Source organism: Agrilus planipennis, unplaced genomic scaffold (assembly GCF_000699045.2).
Source record: "Agrilus planipennis isolate EAB-ADULT unplaced genomic scaffold, Apla_2.0 scaffold34, whole genome shotgun sequence".
NCBI lineage: Eukaryota > Metazoa > Arthropoda > Insecta > Coleoptera > Buprestidae > Agrilus > Agrilus planipennis.
In genome coordinates, this window is record NW_020439170.1 from 733,421 (window position 1) to 745,675 (window position 12,255).

Genomic DNA, 12,255 nt, shown 5'->3' on the forward strand with positions numbered 1-12,255 from the left:
TTTATAAATGTAGTCAGTTTATGTTAATTAAGGAAATATTTTATTTATACTGAAGGTAAAACTCTAAAATATTCGTAATTTATTAATGATAACATTGTGGCTGTAATTGTTTAGCAACAATATCAATAATATTAATTTAGTAACATAAATTTATTAATAGTAAAATGTACTCGCGGTCCGTAAAAATAATTCGGCGGGTCGTATACGGCCCGCGGGCCGCCAATTGGACAGCCCTGATCTATACAATGGAAGTCGCTTGAATTTATTCGAACAAAGAACCCCTCAAGGGGGGGAGTGACTTTGGAAAAATTCTTTTATATTCTTGTTATGCATTTTAGAATTTGCAGAAATTGAAGAATTAGCCATATAACTGCCAAATCAATATTGGTCAACTTCGACGTCTTCTATAACGGAAAAACTACTCAAGGACTCCCTCATCTTTAAGAACATTGCATACTGCAGTGACATTTCTTCTTTTAATAAAATCCTGTCTCAACTTTTCACAACATGCAAAATGCACTTATTTTTGTAAGGCAGTTAGCAAGTAATATTTACATATTAATTCAAATTACTGAAATGGTCCTTTATAAAGAGCAACCGCATATAATGGACAATTTTTGCAGCATATACAACTTTAAACTGGAATCAAAAACATTGCCTAAATACGTAGATATACAATTACTATTAGACTATTCCCTATTTATAAATACACCAGCTAAATAAATACGTAAAGTGCTCATACCAATGAGTTTGGATAAATCTACTTGAAAAGGTCGAAAGTGGTGCTATCAATGACCTCAACACAGAACTATACTTTGAATTAATTAATGGACAGAATAATATATTGAATAAAACCATTCAAAAAAACTGAAGTAAACAAGTATCTTTAATTATTATGTCGTACAGTTATTCCAGGAAATTTAAACTGCAAACGGTAGAAAGAACTTAAATTGGACGATTCTTTGAATCGCTTATCTCTCGAATTCTATGAATGGTTTTATGGAACGACAATTTGTTATATCAAATAAAACATATTTCACCCCTTAAATTACTTGAATTGTCCTGTTAAAATAGTTGAATAGCTATAAAGTTATAGACAAACCCAACATACACATATCACTCTCCGTGCTTTTGGCGTTTAGAGTTAAAAAGAAATAAAAGAAATATTAAACAGTAAAAGCTCTTTATTCGCGGGCTATAAGTATGCCGCAAATACAGAAACCGTTGATATGGAATGGTAATTAGTATGGAATCATAGGAGACATATTCTAAGGTTCCGAAATGAAACCAATATGTATCAAAATAAAATCAATGTATTGATAAATTCGCAATTAAAATTAATCATTATAGTCAGCTTTACGCAAGAGTTTAAAAAATTTAGTGATTTTTTCTTGTTTTGAATTTTGAATTAGTCCAGTCGGTTACATCTTTTATAAAAATCGCATCGGCACGTACCAACAGTACATACTCAAAAGATGCCGATACATTAAGGAGATTCAGTAGTACATGCGCCGTAGAGTAAAAACATGCTTATCGGTTCTAGATATCATGAATTTAATGTTTGGAACAGAGGTTTGAAATTTTGTAGTAAGATAGATAAAACTTTGTTCTAAAGCCTGTCGAAGGCAATTTTTTAATTTCTTAATTTCTATTGAAAATACGTGTCCTACAAGAAGCATCAACGATAAGCACTTGTAAAAGCAATTAATGGCCACATTATTAAAAACTAAAAACGTGCCGAGTTAGTGTGAACCTTTGTCTGTTACCATACAAAAAATCACATATTTATATCGCAACGTTAAATTACAATGTTTAGAATAGAAACCCATATTTTCGGAAAAATTCGCTGTAGGCACGAGCTGTCCATTGCGGTCAATCCCTTTAATAAATGACACCGAATCCTTTTCTGTTTACCGATTGCATCCGCGAATAATGAAATTTTTAGCCGCGAATACAGGAACTGGGTTGCAATTCTTTTACTCGCGAAATAATGAAAACGCGAATAAGGAAACCGTGAATAAGGAACTTTTACTGTATTCACCTATTTTCTGGAAGAAAATATAATTCATTGACTTTACTTACCGCTGATATTATGGTAGAAAAACATGACGTATGAAATCAGAAGCGGTGAAAACTGTCACAACGTCTGATGGACACATCGCAGTTTTTCACATAAGAATGAAAACTCACAAAAACAAATGCACACAAACAAAAAATACGTAGAAAATTCAATCCTTTTCAATAGCATCATTCAAACACTGGGCGAATTAAGAAACGCTGCTAATAATCTGCTATAGTAATACCAGTAAGTACCATAAGATACTTCATTACGAATAAGTAAGTATTACATAGAATTACAATGCAAAGGCTTTGCTGAAGTAATGTATCCACCTATGTACTAACAAATACGTTATCTAACTTTCACTATCAGCCTCATCTTCGTTTTTATGAAATAAAACAACAATACGGCGGGCGCATCCGGCCACCGCTACCTTGATGTCCGTACGCGTTCACCGTTAATTGAATGAAAAAGAAACGAAAATTATTATGTAAAAAGCCGCAACGGTCTGTTTAAAACGTAACTGGAACGAGAGGCGGCTCAGCCTGATCTCAACAATATTATTATTCTGCAATTCATTACAATAATCAGAATTTTTCAATGAAACAACCCCAAGGATGCAGGAATATATAACTTTTAAATCTGCAAACAAACCGTTGACAAACACGAAAACATTCTTATGATACACTGTCAACTGTGAACGATTACTTCCAATCTATCTACTACACAAACTTTGAAAAAAATTCTGTTAGATTACACTAAATGTTGATAGGCAACATTCAATAACATGGGAATTGTTATACATATATTGTCGTCATCATCATACGCTTGTCAATCCTAAGACTGGTTGGACACGCACCTTCACTGTTTCCTATCCTGAACTAATCTTCGTATTTCCCCAAAACTAGAACAACCCACATCCTTAACTATTTGCGAACAGTAATCTAACCTAGATCTACCTGTACCCCTCCTAACTCCTGTTTCTGCCTCTTATATGTTTCTGACTAGATCTTCATGCTTGAGAAGGTGTCCTACCAACCTCTCGCTTATTTCTTATTGATTTCCAAAGAGTCCTCTGTTTCCTATTATTTCCAATATCTCTTCATTTCTAACCTTCTTTATCCACGGTATCCTTATCATTCGCATGCAACACCTATTTCGAACGCTTCTAATCTTTTCTTTTCCGCCGCGCCCATCGTCCATATTTCGCACCCGTACAGAGCCCAATGTCAAACATACACCTTTAAAAATCTTTTTCGAATTTCTAAATTTACCGTTTGCGAGCGTAGAAGTGACTTCTTTTTATTGAAGGCGACTCGATCCTGTGCTAATCTCTGCTTTATATCCCTACTACTCCTTCCGTCCTTACTTATCTGACTTCCTAGATACCTAAAATCAGCTACTTCTTGTAATTTTTCATCTCCTATCTTTATATTCGCTCTTTCCCTACTTTTTCTTCCCTTGCATACTAGTATTTTAATTTTACTTTTATTTATTTTCATACAGTACTGATCTGTTAGTACCGCTTCCATTTTATTTAAAGCTATCTCTAAGTCCTCGTTGCTAGATGCNTTTACTTAGAATAAAAGTAGAAATTTGTTTTCAGACGAAATCTGTAAAGCTGCTATAAAATCGATAAAGGATTCTGTACCATACATCATATCGAAGGAAAACTGTAACCGTGAAAAGTTCTAGTTTTCTTCGTTACAGATGCCCTTCAATAGTGCAGGATGTTTCGCAGTTGTGCTAAAGAGAGCGCTACTCGAAGAAGTTTTAACCGCATATCAGCACAGCAGTTTCAAATTCAAACCGGTTGAACGTGAAGTACAATTAGAATGTACTAATGTTCAATGTACAAATAGGATGTACTAATGAACAATTACAAAGTTCAAAAAACGTAAATTTCATTATTTGAAAGATATGATTGAAGTAGAAGCTTTGACGTATATTATTTGTGAAAAATTGATGTTAAAATAGATTATCGATGTATAAATTTCTAAACTAGATACACCACTGCATCGTTTTCATAAAGTATTATAAAATACAAGCATTGTAGGTTCTTACTCACCAATTGATGAAATGGTTGCGCTGTTTACTAACCTGAAACAAACAATATTTGTTAATAACTAACAATAATATAGTGGCTTATCTATTGGGACAAACATAAAAAGTCTCATAAACAAAATTATAATACTTCTTTAATACCTAACAGAAGAAAAAGTCTTGTTAAGTCTAAGACAATTAAGGGTTGGAAGGTTTTTATTTATGAAGAACCAACACCGACGTTTCGTCTCTCTATTTGGAAAATTTTTTCAAGGTAGGTTCTTTAGTAAAAAATCCTCCCTAATAGAGGCGAAACGTCGGTGTTAGTTTTTTATAAATAAAAACCTTCCAATCCTTAATTGCCTTGAACTAGACTTCATATTATCCAAGCTAAGGGATGCAATGGACAATAAAAAGTCTTGTGTACAAAATTTCATGATAATCGTTTGAGATATTAAAGCGTGAAATGGTAATAAACAAACCAACAAACAGAGATGTGCAAAACGGCTTTTTAAAAGTATATTTAAATACAAAATGCAAATAGTTTTTTATTTGTTATTTGAAATGTAAAACACAAAATAGATTTCCCTTTTGTATTGTAAATGTTAAATGCAAAATAGGTTTTTTCAAAATACTTTTCTCAAATAAATATTTTTTTTTATTTAATTTTCTACGTTTACTTAAGTATAAAATATTTTTTAAGAAAACCTTGCAGGCATTTACACATTTCTTAAATATTGGAGTTTTTCTAGACTAATAGTGGTGTTTGTACTATATCACCAGCTGCGAAGATTAAGTATGATTCATTTTTTCGTCTAAAGTGATTACGATAGTTTTTCTATCTTTATGTTATAGTTTCTTCAGTTTAGCAACAACTAATTCTTCTATATGCTTCATAATTTACCTTTGTCACTCGTTTTAATTTGGAAAAAAGACACTGATGCCAAAATAGTTTGTTTAGCGTGAAAGATCAGAACCAAAATAGGGTTGCAAATAATTTTATTGATGTAAAATCAACATCATTTATTTTATATCAAAATATTTACAACCCCATTTTGTTTCTGATCTTTTACACATTGTAATGGAAGAAGAAAATGGAAGCCATAGTTTCTTTAGATTTGGGTTCATCCAATACGTGAAGTTTTTCGAATCGTTTTCTAAGAATTTTGAATTTAAGGAATTTATTAGTACACCACAATATCTTGTAGTTTTCAGTTTTACTCAGCTGGCGTATATCAATTCGATATTGTTTTGTGGGCTGTTTTGTCGTAATTCGTAGAATTTAGTAGTTCCTTGCTAAAGGTACGATATGTGGTGATTTGGCAGGTGTTGATATCAATTTGAAACTTCAAAATTCCATGGACCATGACATTGAACCCGGAAAACAATATCGATCCAATTTAGATTATCCATTCCCAAGGAATTTACAATTTTTTGGGCTCTCTTCAGTTAAAGAATCAGAAGGCATGAATGAAATGCCTCTTTGTCCCCTTGTGAGCAACTCTCTCATTCATCGTTTTATATAAAGTTTGATCAGTGATACAGCAAAAATGTATTTTACATTTTACAAATAGAAAATACGTTTGGAAAAGTATTTTAAATAAAATACAAAATGTTTTTCTCAAAAAAGTATTTAAATGCAAGAGAAAAATGGATACTTTAATTTTGTATTTGCATTTTAAGTGCAAGTATTTCAAATAAATCACATCTCTGTTCACCATGTATACACATAAAACAATCTCAACCGATTCCTAGAGTCCGTCGGTTAAATATATACATAAGTATAACATATTAACCTAGATTAAGTAATACCAACTTTCGGAATACTTCACCGTAACGGTATATACTCTCCTATTATTGCACAAGAGACATTAAAATCTGTAATCATCACGTCATTCACGCAACTCCGCTTCTAAGGAAATTATTAATGGACCGAAGTGACTGACTCAAACAATTACTAACCAGCCAACCACTATGGCTATGTCTAAATAAATAATAATATAATATACACATGCACCACGTATAATTTGATGCAAAAAAAATTATTTCACAACCTTGTCAACCATATACTCTAATTTTTAGGTTGTGCTGCAACAAGGATCAACCACGAGGCTATTTCTTTTTTTTTTTGGAATTCCAGTCAGAACAACAATTAGTGTAATTCATATTGCAGATTTAATCACAGGCATAGTTATTAAATAAATGATTAGTTAATAATAACTGATGTTGATACATTTTTATCCTATTTGGATGGAATGAATTTTGGTACTCTACATATAGCTCTTAAAGTAACATACGTAAAGTCAGAAAGGTAACTTTTTTATGAGAAATACTTGTAAATTTAATTAGTATAAAAATTATTTAGTGAAGCATTTAATTCGAGTAGTAAATACGATTTTTAACATGATATATCAAAAAGTCTGTATTCCGTCGGTTTTCAGTAAGATTTATATCAGAATTATGAATAATCTAAGTATTTTAATTTCTAAATTTTCGAATGATTCTTTACTATTTAATGCTACTAAATGTTATGTTATGTCTTTTTCTAAAGCTAACTTAAATTATTTTGAATATAAAATTGACGAAACTATTCTTACTAGAGTAAATGAAATGAAAGATCTTGGAGTTATCTTTGACGAAAAACTTACATTTGACCAACATATTACATATATTGTAAATAATGCTTTAAAGAAATTATATTACATTTTGCGTATTGGAAAAGAATTTACTGATTATAAGGTTCTTATTGTATTATATAACTCTATTGTAAAATCTATATTAATGTATGCATCAGTAATATGGTCGCCATATTATAATATCTACTCTGATAAAATTGAAAGTGTTCAACGTAAATTTCTTAGAGCTATGTCCTATAAGATTGGTAAACCTATGAATTTTGATGAACATGACTTTACGGATATTGCTACTTTTTTGGGCATATTTTCATTAAAGGCTCATATGTGTTATCAGGATATACTTCTACTATACAAAGTAATATATGAATATATTAATTCAGAGTACCTCTTAGCACGTATAGATTTAAACTCACAGATTCTAGATTTGCGTCATCAACGTCCTTTTAATGTTAAATTTGATAAAAGTAATTATTTTGAGAAATCTTGTTTATATAGAGCCACAAAATTTATTAATAATAATTTAGATCTAGTAAACATACTTGACCAAAAAATTGATAAATTTAAAACTGAGGTTAAACTAAAAGTTTCCTCATTTGAATAATTCTGTATATCAGTTTACTTACACTAATTTTTTATTTTATTGAGATAGAGTCAAAATTTATTTTGTTATAATAACGAAAGTTTTATGATAAATTTATTATAAAATTGATATATTGTTTAAACACCTGTATATATTTCCTAAACATGTAAATGGGCATTTGCCTGTACTTATATTGAAAATAAAATAAAATAAAAATAAAATTACTGAAATTATTTCAATTTAGTGTTGAAACTGAATGCGCTTTTACATTAGTTATGATATAAAAATGAGGATAAACAAATGAATTAAAAAAGACTTACCGTCATGCACGAAATTGTTGTTAATAGGTGCTGGAGCGGCGGGGGTTGGTGTGTGGGCGGGGGCAGGAGTTACACTAATGGGTTTTCGATCTTCACCGGGAAGAACGGGAGGTTGACTGTACTCCAAGTACATTCCCAAATCAGGAACACACATTGTATCATATATATTTGAAGGAACATTAGCCAATGCCTTCTCTCTTTCTACATCTGTAACAAAAGTCTGACGTCACTTAAGATATTCCTATCAGGAAAAAAGTATTTGTTAGAGTAGTTCTTTTTAATAAAAATTTTTAGTTTAAATGAAAATTTCGAGTTGCAAATTTTTATTATTACACAACTGCCAATTAACGGCAAGTTTATGATTAAATACTTTTACACTGATAAATCTCAAAATAAAATTATGAACAGTTTAAAATGAGTAAATTAGTCAATGGACCTTCAGATTTAGCCAAAACTGTTCTTCGTACTAGTCATACCTACAACTTATCAGCAACAAGTTTTTTCAACGCTGGATTTGCCAATAGGACGTATACGCCACGCCATAGGGGTGGCTGGCGATAAATTTTAGAATTACGAAAAAAGCTCAAAGCTTTAGAGCTTTAGAAGTGGATTTGTTTCGGGAATGTGTAATAGGTTTTCATTTTATTCAAAAACCAAATTCAATTGTGCTACTTTTAAAACTGTTAAATACCTCATAAATAGACACGAATGGATACTATTTGTGTATCCAAAGGCTACATTCGAATCCTTTGGGAAATACGTATCATTATATGTATCTTTTACTTTTTATCTTTCCATTGTACTTTGCAGCCTTTCGAGGTTTTCCCAATGTCGCAGTAAAAGAGGAAAGATGCGCCAATCCACATAAATAAATGAATACTCACAAATATAAAACCTGATTGAGCTTGAGTGTGTCTTGAAGATGGTATCACTGGTATCATCGTCATAAGGTCGCCAGTCCTAAGACTGGTTGGACACGCAACTCCACTCTTTCCTACCCTATGCTAATTTTCGCATTTCCCCAAAACTATAATAAACCACATTCATAACTATTTACGAATAGTAATCTAATCTAGGTCTACCTCTATCCCTCCTAACTCCTGTTTCTGCCTCTAATATGTCTCTGACTAGACCTTCATGCCTGAGAAGGTGTCCTACCAACCTACGTCGTCTATTTTTTGTTGACTTCTTCAGAGTTCTCTGCTCTTCTATTTTTTCTAATACCTCTTCATTTCTAACCTTCTCCAACTCCTCATCACATTTCGAATGCCTCTAACCATTTCTTTTCCGTCGCGCTAGCCGCCCCAAACATACTTTTTCGAATTTCTAAATTAACCGTTTAAGGAGATAGAAGTGACTACTTTTTATTGAAAGCGACTCGACCCTGCGCAATCCTCTGCTTTATATCCCTACTACTCCTTCCGTCCTGACGACTTATCTGACTTCCTAAATAACTAAAATCAGCCACTTCTTTTAATGCTTCGTCTCCTATCTTTACATTCGCTCTTTCCTTACTATTTCTTCCCTTGCATACCTGTATTTTGTTTTAATTTTATTTATTTTCATACAATACTATTTTGTCAGTACCGCATCCATTTTATTTAAAGCTATCTCTAACTCTTCCTTGCTAGATGCTAATAGTCGCGTCTTCAATGTATAGATTATAAAGTAGCGGTGACAGTGTGCATCCATGTCTGACTACCTTCCTAATATATACTTCTCTACGTTGCAGCTCCATTTGTATGTCTAGTGCAAAATCAGAAGTAGTAATTGCGAAAACGTCAACGAAATTTCAGCTTCACGAGGACGTAATGGTAACTTTTAAATCTAAATGTTACTTCACTTCCTAAAGTATTGAAGAGCGATTGATTCCGGAAAATCATCCTGATACATGTATTTAGATTACACTAAAATTCGTGTCTTGTATCAGGCATTCATGCTATTGCTGATCGGATTTTCGGATACATTTTACCAGTACCAGGCAATATTTAAAACAGTCATTTCCTTCTATTAAGTGATTTTTCCTTGGAAAATAGTATTTTTTCCCTTCAGTGTAAATGAATTAAAATTTGCTCAATAAACACACTCAAGTTGATGGTATAAACCCATTAAAAAAATAGATTGATACTAGCCTGATATTTTATGCACTCGTCTAGGTATTTACCTTTGATAGTAGTTACTTTAATGAAGAAAACAGTCAGAATTTCGAATCAATAGAAGGCATAAATTCCGTCGAAGTCGTAACGTAATTTTTCCCTTAATGAATTAAAAAAACGACTTCGCTTTTTATATTTGCCTTGTTATCTGATGGCATACATTGCACGGTACTTGCCTACAGTAATTGCACATTATAAGCAATGCTTTCAACCCAGCGCAGTGGTCTGTATTTACCTCGATTATTATTGTAAATTGCACATTTGTTCACGAAGAGACTTCGAACTTCTTCTGTAGGTAAAAGTCAATAATACGAATAAATATAACAATACCAGATAATAAACCGTCTAGCCGACATGTCGTAGTCTGTCTTTTGATTTAAGAAATACTCGTTAAAATAAAATTCTTTTAAATAATGAAAGATGATCTTTGTCATTTCGACAAGTCCAATCATTTTGAACAGTTCATATATTCTCTCAAACATATTAAGACAATTCATGACACAATTTGGAACTATTAGGTATTGCACAGTGGCTAGCATAAAAAATTTCACGTTAATTAAAATATCTAATCATACATCTAGTTCATAGATTGCTCATTATTATATTGTCCGTTTTGGAAAGTGTGGACATTCTTGTAGACCCTTTTGTCAAACAGTGGTAATGTTTCTTTTTTTAAATTTAGTGTTAAAATCCAGGAAAGCAAACTAAAAATTTCAAATACTAAAAACGTTTTGTTCCAGGAAAAGAATATGTATATTGAAGTTGCTTCAAATAGTTTAACACATACATCCACCGAAAGTAATTTTTCGTTTAGTCTTGGTCTTATTCGTTCAGTCTTGGTTTTAATCTTGGCCTTGGTCTTAGTCTTACTAGTATAAAGACAATCTTCGTCTTGCGAAAATGCAAGATAAAGACCAATTTCATCAGCTTATCACTTCATAAAATTTAGCACAGTTTGATAGATAATAATCATCAATTATTTTATCAGTTCATAATCAATTGTATATTATATTAATTAATTATAGGAATGAACAAACTAATTAATTGCATAATTAAGCGATAAATCAGTCGATAAATCAATTAAAACTAATTAGTTGATATTAATACCGATTTTAATTACACATCAAAAAGACAAACTTGTAGTTATCTGTCGTATTTGAAAAGTATTATCCGCTGTTATAATCTGATAAATTATCTCAAATTTTTTTAAAGTGGGTAGCATTCTGTTTCAGGGGTCAACACGGGGTTGTACGGTAAACCTCGTTAGGACTACCACTTACCCGCTTTCAAAATCCGAATTAGTATACAATATGTCTAAAAACTGGTAAACTTACCCTTTTGTAGTAATTCTAAGTGTTCCCATAAGATGTCGCCGACAAAGGCAGGAGCTCTCGCTTGAAATGCGTCCTTGCCCATGGCACAAATGTCTTTTCCTTTCATGTGAAATTGATTTAACGCAATTCCTTCTAAGGAAAACTCTTTCATTGCCCACTGAATCCAGTGCTGGACTTGGCTTTCTGTCCATTGTCGAGGATCTGTAACAAAAGAAAAACAGCGTAAAATTTTGAGGTTCCTGAAAAAGTACCTTCTTGGAAAACTTCTAATAAAGCAGAGGGAGAATTAAAAAGGTGAAAACATGTTTTTTACAATATCGAAACATTCATCTTAGAAGTTGTGTCCTGTAAAAAAATTACTGAGTACACAGAATGGTAATAACCACATGTTTATCCAGAATTTACGTTACCTACTTCCTGGTTATTTTTAATGGATGTCTACTAAAGTTACTTATCCATTTTAAAAACGAGAAATAATTAAATAAACAAGTAGAATTTACTAAGTAAGCAAGTATGCTAAACAATGAAAACTACTTTCAATCTCAAAAGACTTTTTTGTGTATATTTCGCGATTTCTTCATCAGTTGTGAACCTCTATCGGAAGGGTAGTCCTATTTAAATTTGAAGAAAATATGCCCCCTCCAAAAAAATTAGAGGATATGAGACTACAACTGCATAATCAAAACCTATAATCTACTTAAAACTTCAAATTGCTCTGCTGTTATTTGTTTTTTTTTTTTCAAGTATATTTATTAATACAGTCTCCTAAATATTTTAGTAACTAATAAGAATTCTATTCCCGACGATTTTCATAGGGCAATGGCTTCAATATTAAAGTAAAGTACTTCTTATATAAATAAATAGGTTACATTTTCGTGTTTGTTCACTTTTCTGAAGTCGACGAAATAAGTGTCGTTTCAGTTACGCTACTAATAAAAATCAAATCGTCCAAAAATACGTTCGAACTCTAAAAATACGACCATTTAACTTAAAAATACGCCTGACTCCCTGACGCCTCTTACAAGACAGCAAATTAATATCTAACGAAAACCGAGTAGAGAAAACGTGTAAATGAAGATTCAACGAACGGAAATTGTTACCGCTGAAAATCGTATCAAGAAAGAGCG

At 31.8% G+C, this 12,255-nt stretch overlaps 1 protein-coding gene across 2 annotated transcripts in view; it reads right to left on the reverse strand.

Annotated features, from left to right (window-relative positions):
- LOC108735128 (protein c-ets-1-A) overlaps window positions 1-12,255 on the reverse strand; it is a 235,407-nt gene that overhangs the window by 47,838 nt on the left and 175,314 nt on the right. For both annotated transcript variants that reach the window (XM_025977946.1, XM_025977947.1), the window contains exons 3-4: window positions 11,129-11,329; window positions 7,639-7,845 (exon numbers count right to left, since the gene is read on the reverse strand). In XM_025977946.1, coding sequence (XP_025833731.1) covers window positions 7,639-7,845; window positions 11,129-11,329 — 408 coding nt within the window. The remainder of the gene's footprint in view (window positions 1-7,638; window positions 7,846-11,128; window positions 11,330-12,255) is intronic.